This window comes from Diospyros lotus, chromosome 1 (genome assembly GCF_014633365.1).
Source record: "Diospyros lotus cultivar Yz01 chromosome 1, ASM1463336v1, whole genome shotgun sequence".
Taxonomy (NCBI): domain Eukaryota; kingdom Viridiplantae; phylum Streptophyta; class Magnoliopsida; order Ericales; family Ebenaceae; genus Diospyros; species Diospyros lotus.
Window position 1 is genome coordinate 34390142 of NC_068338.1, and position 14898 is coordinate 34405039.

At 38.2% G+C, this 14898-nt stretch overlaps 3 protein-coding genes across 10 annotated transcripts in view; 1 reads left to right on the forward strand and 2 right to left on the reverse strand.

Moving 5' to 3' along the window:
• LOC127789159 (short-chain dehydrogenase reductase 3b-like) overlaps positions 1-2521 on the reverse strand; it is a 29366-nt gene extending 26845 nt beyond the window's left edge. For 2 of the 6 annotated variants that reach the window (XM_052318337.1, XM_052318159.1), the window contains exon 1: positions 126-651. Coding sequence is in view for 2 of the 6 variants with exons in the window: in XM_052318076.1 (XP_052174036.1) it covers positions 1247-2021; positions 2135-2247 (888 nt within the window). In the remaining 4 variants the exon portion in view is untranslated. Of the gene's footprint in view, positions 1-125; positions 652-1070; positions 2022-2134 lie in introns of those variants that run through there. The other 4 variants (XM_052318076.1, XR_008020618.1, XM_052317999.1 and 1 more) reach the window with 4 other exon arrangements.
• A 765-nt stretch (positions 2522-3286) lies between these two features.
• Positions 3287-7880, forward strand: LOC127809893 (uncharacterized). Of its 3 annotated transcripts, none has more exons than XM_052349074.1 (7): positions 3289-3685; positions 4648-4747; positions 5867-5962; positions 6071-6123; positions 6868-6944; positions 7303-7350; positions 7573-7880. In XM_052349074.1, exons 1-6 carry the CDS (start codon positions 3453-3455, stop codon positions 7317-7319), a joined length of 576 nt encoding a protein of 191 aa, XP_052205034.1. In that variant the 5' UTR covers positions 3289-3452; the 3' UTR covers positions 7320-7350; positions 7573-7880. The 3 variants fall into 3 exon arrangements, with proteins under 3 accessions (XP_052205026.1, XP_052205034.1, XP_052205017.1); XM_052349057.1 differs by having other exon boundaries at positions 3295-3685; positions 6896-6944; XM_052349066.1 differs by lacking the exons at positions 6868-6944; positions 7303-7350 and having other exon boundaries at positions 3287-3685.
• Positions 7881-8778: 898 nt separating this feature from the next.
• LOC127809885 (probable protein phosphatase 2C 2) lies at positions 8779-12528 on the reverse strand. Its single transcript, XM_052349044.1, has 4 exons — positions 12155-12528; positions 10631-10816; positions 10292-10527; positions 8779-9756 (listed from the first exon to the last, which is right to left on the reverse strand). Exons 1-4 carry the CDS (start codon positions 12347-12349, stop codon positions 9189-9191), a joined length of 1185 nt encoding a protein of 394 aa, XP_052205004.1. The 5' UTR covers positions 12350-12528; the 3' UTR covers positions 8779-9188.
• Positions 12529-14898: the final 2370 nt, after the last annotated feature.

Consider the following 14898-nt stretch of genomic DNA (forward strand, 5'->3'; position numbering starts at 1 on the left):
GCAACACCCAGTTTATTGAGACTTCATCTGTGTCAGAATCTGTTTAGTAGTTCAGTTCACATAAATCTTTATGTAATTTAAATTTGAGGAGCTGTCGAACAAGATGAACGGATGCTAAAACTTACTCAGTGTAGTAAATGAAGATGAAGGGGCCATAGTTGAGGATATCCCAGATCAAGAATACACTCAAAATGAGGAAGGACGCAAAACGTAGCCCCAAAAGCCCCAGCGGGTGCAGTCCTCGCCAGCAACTGGTCCAGAGATCGATGGAGTTGACGTAGCCCCTCCCGCTCGGAGCCGCCCCCCCCCGATTCCGCCGCCGTCCTCGCCGCTAGTCACCACCAAACTCTCGTACAAGCTCTTTTGTTCTTCGCATTCGCAGATGCCTTCCCTCCTCCATATCACGTAGGCGGCACAAACAAACGCCACGCCGACGATTCCGAAACAGACCAAATCATATCAGAGCACGACCAATCCCATGGTGAATTAAGGGTGATCAATCGGGAACCTGTACGCGTACGCGTATAATTATTAGACCTCAAAATGGACTAGAATAGAAAACATTGGAGATGGATGGACAGGCAAAATCATCGTAAATGAAGCTCTCTCTCTCTCTCTCGCAGCAGTCAGCAGCAGCAGTAGTAGTAGTAGGATGTCTAAATCTAACTAATGGTTTGACAGGGGAGTAGACTGGTAGTTTTGACTGTCTGGGTTTTGGCACTAATCTCCCGTTCAAACTTCAAATCAAAGTTTGTTGTTAGCTCAACGGTCGTCATTTTTGGACCTCCTTTACTTCTCTTTCTTCTCAATTGGAAATTGATCCAAAATGTCATTTAAATGATGCACATATATATCTTAAATAGTATTTAAAAATAAAAAAAGTTTTATAAAATAAAAAATGAAACAAGGGAAGATGATAACATTTGCAGATTACAAGGAACAACGCACATGGCTGCTTCCAAATTAAAACAAAAAAGCTTTCTTTGACTGGAAATGTCAATGCAACCACCATTAATATATATATATATATATATATTGCAAGAGAAGAGAAACGTAAACACAAAAACACAAGAGAGATTCATAATCATAGATGGGTTTTAATATTCAGTTACTACTAAAATTAAATTAAATATGCACCTTCACAAATGTCACCCATTAACAAAACCCTTAATAAAATTGCAAACATCCTTAAAATAATATTGGTGGCGCTTCGCAGTGTAAACAATAATAGTGCAGCGCAACTCAACTAGAAGGCGGTGTAGCTGTGGTTAACCACCGTGAAGCCGCCGTCCACCCCCAAGTTTTGGCCGCTGATATACGCCGCCTCATCGGAAGCCAGAAACAGAGCCGCGTCCGCCACATGGCTGGTCTTCAACACCACCCCCTTCAAGTTGGCCACCGCGCTGCTACTTGCTTCGACTTCCTCCGGCTCCAGATTGTACGCCTTGCACGAAAGCGGCGTCGCGACGCCAAACGGGGAGACGCAATTCACTCGTATCCCGTACGCGCCGAGCTCGCTGCAAGCGGCCCGGACGAGCCCCACGAGGGCGTGCTTCGACGCCGTGTAGGCGTGGGGGCCGGCGCCGCCGAGGCTCGCCGCCACGCTGGTAGTGCAGATGATGGATCCCCGTATCTGCCTGGCCACCATGGCTCGAGCAGCGTGCTTCATCGTCGACGCCACGCCGCGCACGTTTGTGGCCATGGTGTTGTCGAGCCCTTCGATGTCCAGCTCAAGAATCCCCGTCAACGGCCCTATTATTCCGGCATTACTGAACAAGATGTCCAGCTTCCCGAACTTCTCCATGGCGTATTTCACCGTTTCCTCCACTTGCTTCTCGTCCCTCACATCGCAGTGACGGTAAGCAACTTTCTCCGACGCCATGGATTCAACCACTCCACGACCCAGTTCATCTTGAACGTCGGCCAGAACGACGCAAGCTCCGTTGGCCGCGAACAACCGGACCGCCTCCTCGCCGATGCCGCTGGCCGCGCCGGTGATAAGCGCCACCTTGCCTTCCAACCTGAACATTAAAAGTAAGAGAATTCGTTGATCGATATGTTTGTGGGTGTGTGTATATGTAAGTGCAGATCTGATCAGAAGATAAGAAGACACAGACCGAAGGCTTTACTTCACCTTGGCTTAGACATCGATGAGGGCTTTGTCTGAAGCTTGATGGGTTTGCTTTGAACTGGGAAATGAAGGTCTTGGATCTGCTGTATATAGTAGGCCATGGTTTTGCGGATCATTAGGTTCAGTAGGTTGCAGAGCTCGAGACATTGGCATGTGTGAGCCCTGTATATCCTCCGATTAACAATGTATAAATTGTTCTGATTTCAACTTTCTCCATCTCTGTTTCCAGTTAGAAACAGTTTTAAAATGATTAGAAGAAGAACTGAGAATTTAGAAACTGTTCAGTGCAGCACTGTCTGCTCCGCTTGCCGCAAGTCAACTGTTCTTAGAGACAGTATAATATATTGAGAAGAAGTGTTACTTCTTCTGTTCTTCCAACACGTTCTTCCATCTCTCTGAATTCAGTGTATCGATCTTTACCGAATAATTCTTCTTGATTTAGGTGAAATTTTGCAAATGGGTTTGCATTATGCAGAGGAGAGACAAAATTAATAATGTTATCAAGATTGTGAATTTATATAAGTTTGCTAATTGACCAACTGACATATATATACATACATACATATATCTAAATGGAAGTTGGACATTTATTTAAATAAAGCTCCGTGGACAGAGTAGAAAGAATCCCAGCAATGGATGATCAAAAGCAAAATTTTCTTATATTTGCTTCGAAAATAGTTAAGGAGGTTTAATTAATTCCATTGATTAATAATACAGCAGCTCATTAAGTTCTTTAACATTTTGTGCATAATGATTGGCTTGATTGGAACAGGCTGAATGAAGCAAGGGGTTCCATTTCCTTAATTTGGGCTTTTTTCCTTTTGTCCCTAATTGATGAATCATGATGATGTTGTAAAAGATAAAGTCAAAAAGTGATACGGTAATTGTTACTTTGTGGCTGAAATGTAAAACGAAACTGTGGCTACAACGTAAATTACCTGCCTTTGGTAAAACTTTTTGTTTTAGTGTTAGATTTTAATTCTTGGCCTTTTAATCGACAAAAGAGGGGAAAAAAAAAAATATTTTTGTTGAACCCTCATAACCCACCAGAGTATCCGTTAACATTACAAAGTGACGTGTTCGGAGTGAGCCCCCATTCGGACCCCAAGTCCGATTCGACTCATTATTTTGGCTCTTTTGGCATAATGGTAGTGGTAGAACCGGAAAATCAAACAGAGTTTACCGAGTTGACTTTGCTTGACTCAGGGAAGGGTGTTCCTGTCCTGGCGACTAAATCCACTTTCATCCGTTCATAATCATCCTTCTCCTCTTCTTGGTTGCGCTTGAAGGACAAAAGACCCCTTCGGTTACGCCGCTGGATATGTCTGCAATCGCAATCTTTACTCCTTCAGGTCCAAATAACCTCTTTAAAAAGCGCAGAAACCCACTCTTCTTCTTCGACGACCGCTTCCTTCTCGGTTCCAGATGCTCGTCGGCTCTTAGCCATGTCTTCCTCAGATTCCCACGCCGGACCCACAAGCAGAGGCCTTCAATTTCGATCTCTGCTCCGCGATTCAAACCCTTTTGCCCTGTCATGGAATGGCAGGATTGCACGTACGTAAACACTCTTTCTTTCCCCCTTTTGTCTCTTCGTCTTTTTCCCTTTACATCTCGACTTGGGTTTGTTGCAAAACTTAGTTTTTAGGTACTCATTTGGAAATCTTGATGAAGGAAAACGACGCCCATTTGGGATATTCGTTTGTCTGTCTTGCATTCCTGGATATGATCACTTCTCTAATATATTGGTTTGGCCGAATGGCCCCGTACTCAACAATTCAACATGATTATGAGTTGAGTTTACTATTAATCTTTAAAATCATTGTTGTATTGCATACCTAATGCCACTTGAATGTCATTCTCGAGATAAAGAAAAGGAATTGATTATGCGTAAAATCACCAGCAATAAATTCAATCTGAGCTGGACCAACCGTTGAGCGGTTGGAAGTTGAGGTTCACAGTTGGTTAGTCATTGACCTGCAATCCAGAGAAGAACTGCTTGGGGAGTACGTGCTTCTCACCTTTTTTTAGACTTATAGTGTCCTGGCATCTATAGAATTTGAGGGCAGTGACGTTAAGGATTGTGATAGAACCGTGATACCGTATTCCTTTTCTCTCATTTATTGATATGAGCAAGCCATTATCGTCATCTCAAAATATTGAGATAGTATCCACACAGAAGTGGATGCTTTATCTGTTGATCGGCTTTGAGTTTATCCTTATGGCCGGTACACAAGTCTCGTCTATGTAAGAGACTTTGGGTGTGTTGAGGTTCCACTTTGTCTACATGTCTGCATGTTAGTGGGACACAATTTAAGTCCTCATCAAGAATATATTGTTTGATTAATTCATTTTACATGGATAATGTCACACCAAAAATGTACACTGTTCTTACCGTTAGCTCGTATTCATGATGCTTACTTCAATTGAAAACAGTCCTGGTTATATTCATGACTGCTTGCTGTCCCAAGCTTTTTGGTGATGTTTGGCACTAAGTTGAATCATATGGATTAATGCAGGGTTAAGATGGAAATGGACTTGCCTACTTCTGTTGCCTATAATTGTTATTCTAATCGTGAAGCCATTCCCCGCTGGATGCCTTTCATTTCATCCGTAAAGGTGAGCACCAATTAACTCCTCAGTCAGTACATTTACCCTGTTTCCCTGATAGTGCTATAGCTACCTTATTCTATAGCAGTTGCCTAACTAGCTTCTTTGGGTATGCATGAGCATAACGTTGAATTTCAATCAGAAAATGTATTCATTTCCTGTAAGTAAAAGTGAGAGTACGGATGGAAGAGCCATGTCCTGAACTCTCGTGTCTTCTGCACTGAATTGCCTACTTTTAGTGGGGATAAAATTATCGGTTGCTATTAGTTATCCAGCATTCTATGACATCCTTAGTATAGTAGTTCCTAAATCATCCATACTTGATCTTGTTCCCACTATAGTTGCCAGTTTGGTATTGAAAGGATAATTATAGAAACCACCTAAACTTTATCAAAATATTCACCTTCCATTAAATTTATTGCAACCTTAAAAAAACCTATGTGGACCATTTTTAACCTAATAGAAACCTACCTAAAGTCTAGATCTTCAAGGAAGAAAATTATGCAAAAATAGTCAACATACTTCCCAAGGATATAGAAACCTGTTGGTAAAGTTTCAAGTAAAAAAAAAATCATTGGAGGTCTTAGGTACTGAAACTCAACTATGAGGGATAGTTTTAGAATTGTTTCAAATAAAAAAAAGTTCATTATAAACCAAAAAGTGACCTTTCAGACTTCAGAAAAATCTGTGAAAAAAATCTATAAAAATAGGTACAAGTCTTAAATGTCATTTTTGAGCTACAAGCAAGATCTCGTAGTGACAAAGAATGAGGATATACACCTTAGGTAGGTCTTTGTTGAGTCAAACACAGTTCAAGTAAGTTTCTATAATGTGACAATAAGTTTAATGGAAAGTGAATACTGTGGCAATCGTTGGTAAGTTTTTATAATTACCTCTTATTTGAGAATTTCTCTTAAAGCAAAACTTAGGTTGATGCCTGAAAGAACAACTTTTGTGTTATTGTACATTCAAAAAATCTAGGACCATGGTTTGGTCAAAGCCTCACAAAGCTCAATTATGTTGTTCTTGGAGTTCTACTTTCTAGAGGCTGTTGAAAATTGATAAATCTGGTTGCAATTACAGATTTCTCAATTTATAGTAAATTTGGTAATTGGTTCCACTTCACAGATTTTGGAAGACAAACCTGACTTGTCACGATGGTCACTAAAGTATAAAGCATTTGGCCGTGATATTGAATACTCTTGGCTTGCTCGAAATATGCAGGTTAGAGTAGCTAGAATCTATACCTTCTTTCTTCACATCTCTCAGAAGTTCATTGATTGGTTTCTGTGAGTTTCCCATTGAAGTTTTTCTTTGTTTACATCTTTGTAGCCCATCCCAAATCAGAAAATCCACTGGAGATCTCTTGAAGGTCTTCCTAACAGGTATTGAAAATTCTTTAACTGGCACCATAGTGTGTTTTCTCACATCAGAGCATGTAAAATCCTTATTATATCAACTAGTGAAAAGAGACTTTCTTACCTGTCTTCCAAGTAGCTGCTCTACATGGCCATTTCTGGTACGTGGACAATTTTTGTGGAGAAAAACATTCCCATTTCTTATCTTTTATATCTGTGATTTACTGAAGTGTTTACTTCCCTAAGAAGACTAGAACGTTAGAAGCCATTAGCTTTATTTATTTATTTAGCATAATGTGCAAGACCTTGGTTTCCTGCTCTGGCTTATTTCTCATTCATTTTTTTCTCATCTCCTTCTTGTCAATAATTTCCCTTTAATCCAGCAGTGTGAAGCTGCTATTTCATTGTGCCCTTAATTAATGGGATGCTAAACATAAAATGAATCAAATGTTTCCAGCAGGAAAAAAGAGTGAACATTAAGAATTTTACATCTAAGAACCTTAGAAAGCCCACCTACTATGGCAACTTGCATTATTTGCATGCTTGCATTAATGTCTTGAACTTAACCTTCCGTGTGCATAATAGTTGTACCATATTGATGTGTTGTTAATTAGACCTTGGACATTATTTGTTAAATTTTATGGCCGAGTTAATTTTTTGTGACTAATTCCTTATCACATATATCCAGATGCCTACCTCTTTTCTAATTTAACCAATAAGGTATTTTTGTTTGTGTGAACACATCTTGAAGTGTCTTATGCTTAACATCAGAATGTTGAACTTCTTTCTGATGTGGCAGAGGAGCTGTACGATTTTTCCCAAAAGGCCCTTCATCATGTGTAGTAGAGGTGAGGCTGATTTAAGTAACATTACATTGGGGCGTTCTTTTCTCTTTCCACCCCCCACCAATTCAGTTTCATCTGTTTATACTTTTCATTAATTCCCATTGACCGCTGTTTAACCCATCTTTGGATGGCACGAGTTGTGATTGTGATTATTCCTAGGAATTCTCATGAGTCAAGCAGAAGATTTCTGTAACATGGCCATTCTCATCTCTCTGTAGAGTGGTTGGCCTACAGGAAGGAACAATGTTGGATATGATGGACGAAGGATCAACAATTTGATCTCGTCCTTGATTTAGTCCCATAACTTCCACTTGGGTGGCTCAGATTTAACTAATCATACAGTTTAATATCCCTGTTTCAGCTGACTGTTTCATATGAAGTTCCTCAACTTTTGGTTCCAGTGGCATCAGTAAGAATTCCATCTCCGAATCAGTGGTTTTGTGCTTTAATTTTATTAGTATTGGCATCTGAATTTCTTACCTTAAAAACAGTTTTGTAATGGAAAAGATGGCAGAGACGACATGGTGTTTCTTTTCCTCAGTTTACAGCCGCCAAAGCACAATATAGATCATAATAGATGTTTATTTATTTATTGGCTTTGATCGTTTCTGCTTATTGTTAAATTCTCCAGGCATTGCAACCTTTTCTTGAGAACTTACTCGTACGTGGCCTCGAAAGGTTTGCAAAGTTCGCAAAAGGCTACTCCACGGACTGAACAAGGTAAAATGCAAAGATCATTCATTTGAAGCAAAGGGCGAGTGCGTATCCTGAACCCATAACACCATCCCTCATTTGTATGTTGTAAAATCATATATATTGCTTCTGTTTACTGTGCTCTCTGGGCGTTTCCATTTGTGAAGAGCTTGGCATTTTCTATTTGGACTGAGAGACAGCCCAGAGATCAAAGCTAATAAAAAATCATCAAATTGAGGATTAGAAGTCAGGCAATTTCCTTCGCTATGTCTATGTCTCATTTTCTCTGTGTGACATATGTAGGCATAGTTATTAAAATCATTCGTCAAGTTGGTATAGTACCCAAAAAAAAGATCGGAAGTGTATAGGCAGGCTTTACCAATTCATAAAATAATCGCCTGATATTAATTTTTATTACAATTTTTAAAGATCTCTGCTCTTTAATAGACGGGCAAATAATCATTGTAAAACTATGGAGAAAAAATAAAATTGAAGATTTAAGCTGTCCGACTCCTTCATTTTCTTATAATTCCCAATATCTAAGTTATTTCCTTTTGCCTCCCATCATTAAATTCTATTTATATGAATTGGAATTGTGATGATGGGATTTGGGCCTATTAATTTAAATTTCATATTTTTAAATTTTTAGTTATAAAATTTGAATTTAATTAGTAATTTATGATCTTATGTTTTTATAAGTATTAATAATTACTAATGATATATGATATAAAATAAACAATGACATTAAACAAAAAGTTTTGACAAATGAACCACGGTATATTGGGTTGATGACTGGCAGTCTGCTATAATGTTAATAACTAATAGGAAAATGTTATTGATACACTCATTTTGTACATTTTAGATTACATAAAAGGGTATTATGACAAAAAAACTTCTTATAAGGCGCGTGACACATATGTGATGTGTAAAGTATTTTGGTCATAATACTCCTTTATATAGTTCAAAATGTATAAAATGAGTATATACTTAGCATGATTCTAACAAATGAGATAGAAGTAGGTTCATATTTCATATTTTGACGCGTCTTATCATTGTAAAAAGTTCTGTGGTCCTTGTGCATTCGTCACCTGGACAGCCCAACAAGAGGATAGAAAAATGCACCGATGGTACGGAGAGAGAGAGAGAGAGAAATGGTTATATCTACGAAATGGTTATATATACAGAGCAAGCAAACCAATAGCCCACGCAACTCAAGAGGCGTGGAGAGGACTGGAGCCACCTAAAAAGATCAATAAACGACTTTTAAGAACACTCTATTCCAGTCAATTCTATATTAACCCTCCACCTCACCCTCCTCTCAATAATTGTATGTACACCAAAAACGTACACCACGCAACCCACCAATTTTCCCACTACAAAACTGCTAGCTGCTTTATTTTATTGTACAGTCAGTCCAGCTGGAAGCAGCCACAAACAGCTTATATAAACCAACCCCCCCCCCCCCCCCCCCCCCCAACCCCGTCAGACGTCCGTGTTTTACGACTACTTTATTATTACCCCAACCAATAAGAAACAATACAATATGTAAAGAATTCAACCGCTGCCTTCCAGTAAGCGCCTCAAGTTGTTCAGCGCCTCTGCTGAGAGGCTGCAACACCTTAGTCTCCGCTGCCGCGGTGGGGACTGTCCCCTGAGATCAAGGGAAGAGAAACACACCACCACAACTGTGAGGTTGTCAAATGTCTTGAGGCGCAAGGCCTCCATTACTAGGTCCCTTGCACACTGCTCCGGGTCATCGTGTCGTAGCAACCCCCGCCGTACGAGGCTGACTGCATCCTGGCTTGACATCACGTCCCAGATCCCATCGCAGCCCATAATGAGGAACTCGTCTTCCTCTGTCAGAATCGTCTGGTTGAATTCCGGCTCCGAGATGAGTGGCGAGGCTGAGCCGTGAGGGGATTTCACGTCCCAATCCCCCAGAGCTCGAGTAACTGACAAAACACCGTTGAGATAACCACCATCGTCTATGTATCCCCCCAGTTCTTCAACACGCCTTTTTTCTGATGCGTAATTCGGTCTGTGGTCTCGAGACATGTCTATTGCCTCGCCTCTCCTGCAGAGAACTGCTCTACAGTCGCCAGCATTTGCTACCATCAAATTCCTATAACAGAAGAGGTCAAATCAGTTACCATCAACAAGGACACACAATAATGCTTAAAAGGTTTTGTTGCAAATCCAAGGACATTATCATTTCCTGCATCAGTTCACTAACATGATTTTGTCATATTTCTGGCATTGCAAGGTGTCACATCCTTGCACGAACAATTACACAACATGCATGGAAAAGGCATCAAGCCACTTAAGCATATTCCTTGATTTAGGGATCAATCAGCCACACACCATATCAGATGAGCAGTATAAAAACGTACACTAAGGGGCAAATCATAGGAAGAGAGTGTTAAGCTACTTGTGGCTGAACAAACGTAGAAAAAAAACAGAGTTGGTGAGGGGCTCGGATTCTATGAGGAACAAAAGGCACATGACTAAATACTAAGGAACTTTATCAATCAATAAAACCAATCCCAAATGATAATGATGAAGCAATTTATTGATTAATTTTAACATGTACCGCAAAGGAGTAGTCTGTTAAATAGGAACAATGAGGTGAAATACCAGGTTCTGGAGCATAAGCTTACCTTCCTAACACTAGAGCTGTCAGTGCTGTTGTCCCAGAAGAACTGCTCACACCAATATCATCAGCCAAAGCTAGGTCTGCCAGAAGAAAGGCTTTTCGGAGTGAGTTCTCAACCTCAACTAGGAAGGCATCGTCAACTTCTGATGTCTGAGGAAATTTGGAATCTTCAAAGAAGAATTTCGTTACATTTTTCCGAACATAAGCTGCAGCTTCAGGTCCTCCATGCCCATCAAATACCTGCAGAGTTCACTTCCAATAAGTAAACACAATACTTGACACAATCAATGAAAACTACTGATTGCGAATGCACTGCGGAAGTTTAAGCCTGGCAATTACTCACCCCATAGAAGGCACTTGGCCTGGGACACCTGAAAAATGATCCCAAGTGTGCAGATAAATCATCTATCCTTATGTGCTCATCCTCCATGTACTTGCGGTTTCCAATGTCAGCAAAGCTACCGGAACGAATGCTGGGAACAAATGGAAGTATAGCAGACTCGACGGAAGTTTCAGGAGACCTTATGCCCTGAGAAAAGAAACCAAATTAAAGGTAATAAGAACTGTAGTCCAATGTACACTTCACAATTGAGTGTTAGATACTTGTTTGTCTATATACACAGATTGAATGTTAGGTTTAAAACATTCCACTAATTTCTTATGATTTCAATACGAATTGTCAACTAATTTCTTATGATTTCAATACGAATTGTCAACTAATTTCTTATGATTTCAATACGAATTGTCAACTAATTTCTTATGATTTCAATACAGTTGTTTCATACTTTGGTGCGGGCAAAAAATTCAATACGACAACAATAATTGTCCACATTCCAATTACTCTCAGGAAAACAGTTGAAGCATGACAAGAGTAGTGAAAGTGATAGCTCAGTTAAGGAAATTGAGTTGCAGATCATTAGAACTCCAGGAACAGAACATAATGAATTGTCAAAAATACCACTTATATTTCATAATAGAGTAGATCGGATGTTCTGGACTGCAGTTGACTAATGACCATTGTTTAATCTTGCACCTGTCAGAGGTAATGCTAGCAGTTCCTCAATTAGGTTTCAGTTGGTAAGAATCTGAACTCTAGAGCATGTCATATAAGTCCGCTTATAATTTCCATTCAGCTCTAACAAGTAAGCCCCGTGAACAGCATCCAGGTGCCCACAGAAGGGTGTGGAGACCTAATACCAGCGCTAAGAATAAGTCAAGCACTGGTACATTTTTTAGTTTAGGTAAAATTTTAAAATATCAAAAAACATATCAAGAATTGAGTTTTGGAAAGGGTTCTCGTTTTTCATTTTGTTAAAAATGAAACGTAGATTGGGCAAAAAGATTCGACCTCTTAGCGAACGTTCTTCACAGTGGCTATTGATTGGGCATGAGATACTACTATTCATAACAAGACCATGGAATATGGATCTGCATGGTAAGATAGTATGAAGTATTATGAAACTAGATGTAGATAGTGTATTAAATGGTCATTATCAACAAACAGAAATTCCATCTTTAAAAATGGTTTCTATTCTTGATACTTGCCATTATTTTCTACCATTTTTCTTCTTTTTGATCCGTACAAAATCATATAATTTTTTGTGGGGGTGAAGAACGAAATTAGCGGTATCTTTTTTCCCTTACTACACGGTCAAAACTCAAATAATCGACTTCACTAGCTGAAGTTTTTGTTCTCCATAAACACATCTAACTCCTAGTTATTGAGGCTTCAATCTTTTTAAGTTCTTATTACCTAAGAAAGTCAAGATCTGGGAACATAGTCGGATTCTCGAAAAATAGGCACCAGAAACTGAATTGCAAGATAAGAAACAATTAAGAAAGCCCTAATCCAAGAAAGGGAACTCACGACTTGAGAGCACGATGAGTCGTCGGAAACGGAGTCGGAGGCACAAATCGCTTCACTACCGGAAGGCGAAAGCGGCGACGCGACGACCACCTCCTGAATACCGCCGGTGCTGCTACTACAACGGAATTGAACATCCAAGACCGGTGCCACGCTCTGCTGAACCACCACCACCTCTGCTTCAGCTACCATCTTCATATCATTTACCAAATCCACACGCTCAAAATCCAAGCAAGATGTCTCGGCGATCGGCGTTGTTCGGATACAAATATCCACGGGCTTCGCTTCTGGTTTCTCGGGGCCGTAGGGCGCTTCTCGCAGGTTCTGTTGAGATTTCAGGATATGTTCTCGCAAAGTGATCAAAGTTTGGGGCGGGTGGGGTTGCTCTGGGATTTATAGTTAGAGGATGGCAACGGGAACCGGAAACCGGCGGCCAGCTGTGAAGTGGAGAGGGTGGACGGACACGTGTACGTTGGCAGCGCCATAGAATTAGCGGGTGGAGGCATGACAGCTCATCAAGCGCGCAGTAGTGACGAAGCTTCGCTTCCGTTCGTCGACACGTGAATGTGCGTGTGTGAAGCCCTCCGCGTGGCCTTTCAACCCAAGCCAAGGTAAGGAAACACGGTGTGTGAACTCACGCGCAGAAAATCGTGTTAAATGCCGTTCTATATGTTGATAATCCGGTAAATTTAACCGTTGCTTTTTAAATTTTATAGCATTTAATAAATTAATTAATTATTTTGTATTTTCTAACTTTTAATAAATTAAGTATTTTATTTTAAATTCGTTATTAAGACTATTCAATTTTAATTTTTGTTACTTTTTAAAAAATTTTAAATTTGATTAATTATGAAATTTGAATTTATTTTGATTAATTCCTCATAACATGATTTATCAGATAATCATTAGAAGTATATACCTCCGTTTGGTTCTTAAAGAACGATGCCTGTGCTTGAAGAGAAATAATAGAAATCGAGTTTACAAGGAATGGTAAATGCCAATACGGCCCCACCTTAGTTCAGTAATTTAAGGTTCCTTCAGGGGCAAGATAGGAATATAAAACATTTCTGCCGACAGAATCACAGACTGGCTATGGCCCACGCTTACGTACCAATTACAATTAGGCTATTAGTAGTATATTTTTATGTTTTTTTTTTTAATTATTTAACAATATAACTCCTCCAACTTGGAAATATTTTGTTAGGTAAACGTAAAACAATTTTAAAGTTTGGTTATTAAAAAACAAAACTTTAAAAAGCTTTTATAAATACAAATTAATTTTCATATAAAAATTTGACAAATAACTACATGTGATTTTGGTGTCGGGGTTCTATTTTGTAGAATATTTCAAAATAATTAGACTTAAATCTACGTAAATGGTAGTTCTAGGGTCACGATCACGTGCAAAGTATAGCTTTGATTAAATTTTATTATGTAACGTTTGGGGAAATAATTTTCTTACAGATAAAAAGCTAAACACTATAAAAATTTGAGAATGTTTTTTGTGTGTGATTCATTGCTTAAAAGGTAAGGTTGTCATTTAATACATTTTAGATGGGTCATTTACTACATTTTAGTGTTGAATATTATTTGACATTATTTTTATCTAAAATTTCAAATGTATATTTTCCATTAAAATAAATAAAACCTCGAAATTACTCTCTTTTTTTTCTAATATTTTGTAACGTCTCTTATGTGTCCAAAAGAATGGATTCATTTCCATGATAGGATCAAAACGAATAAATCTAAAGAATAAAGCTTGAAAGATCTTCTTAACAGAATAATCCTTATAAAGCCCTCAAACGAGTCTTTCTTGAGTACCTTTGGGGGAATTCTTTGGATTATGACCTATTAAAAATATGTCAACTCATTTTCAAAGTCTTTGTTCAAAAATTTAGAATGGACTTTTTTGAAAAATAAGAGAGCTTTTTCAAGTGTCAGCATTCAATCTCTAAACTTTTTAATTATTTTATTTACATCCTTAAATTTATTATTTTCAATAAATTTATCGATATGTGTAATTAATTCGAAATTTTATATTCAAGTTGTCTTTGAAATAATAAAAAAATTAAATATCTAAATAAAAAAAACGTACAACTATAATGATTAAAATATATATTTTACATTTCTATTACTTTCTCCTATTAAGAACCACTCTTAATTATCTATCAATTCTTCCATAAAACAAATAACCCAATACATCTTAAAAAGTAAAAGTTTAATATGACTCAAGCTCATAATTTTTTTAGGATAATTCATAATATATCTTTCAAACTATACATATTTGATTATGATATTCCTTAAATTTTAAAATTAACTTAATTAATTTCTAATTTTTTTAAAAAAATTAATCACAACACTTCTCCATTATTAACGGTGACAAGTAAATTAATTGCATATTTCTTAAACTTTGAGTCTTTGGCTTAAAATTCTCTAAATTTTTATTTTTTTAATTAAATTAGTCTTTAAACTTTTTTTTAGAAAATTAAAATTAATTTAACGAAAAATAAAAGTTGACTTCCCGGCAGTCTAAAATCTCAATTATGAGCCGAGCCGAAAATGGTAACAAGAATAAAACACGATTAAAATGATGGAAAGTAACAATTGATTGGTTAATGAGGGAGTTGACATTTCTAATTGAAGACAGGCGGTTGCGTCGCGTGGACGGTAAGGGCTCCACATCCAATTGGTATCCCACGTTTCATATCTGTTCACTTTATTCTTTTATTAAAATTTCCATTTTGTGA

Coding starts and splice junctions, on each gene's coding strand:
- LOC127809893 (XM_052349057.1), top strand. CDS start 3,453: ATGTCTGCAATCGCAATCTTTACTCCTTCAGGTCCAAATAACCTCTTT. Junction 4,748..5,866: donor CTTTCATTTCATCCGTAAAG/GTGAGCACCAAT, acceptor TCCACTTCACAG/ATTTTGGAAGACAAACCTGA. Junction 6,945..7,302: donor CTTCATCATGTGTAGTAGAG/GTGAGGCTGATT, acceptor TCCCTGTTTCAG/CTGACTGTTTCATATGAAGT.
- LOC127809885 (XM_052349044.1), bottom strand. CDS start 12,349: ATGAAGATGGTAGCTGAAGCAGAGGTGGTGGTGGTTCAGCAGAGCGTG. Junction 10,528..10,630: donor GGCCAAGTGCCTTCTATGGG/GTGAGTAATTGC, acceptor TGAACTCTGCAG/GTATTTGATGGGCATGGAGG. Junction 9,757..10,291: donor ACAGCTCTAGTGTTAGGAAG/GTAAGCTTATGC, acceptor CTTCTGTTATAG/GAATTTGATGGTAGCAAATG.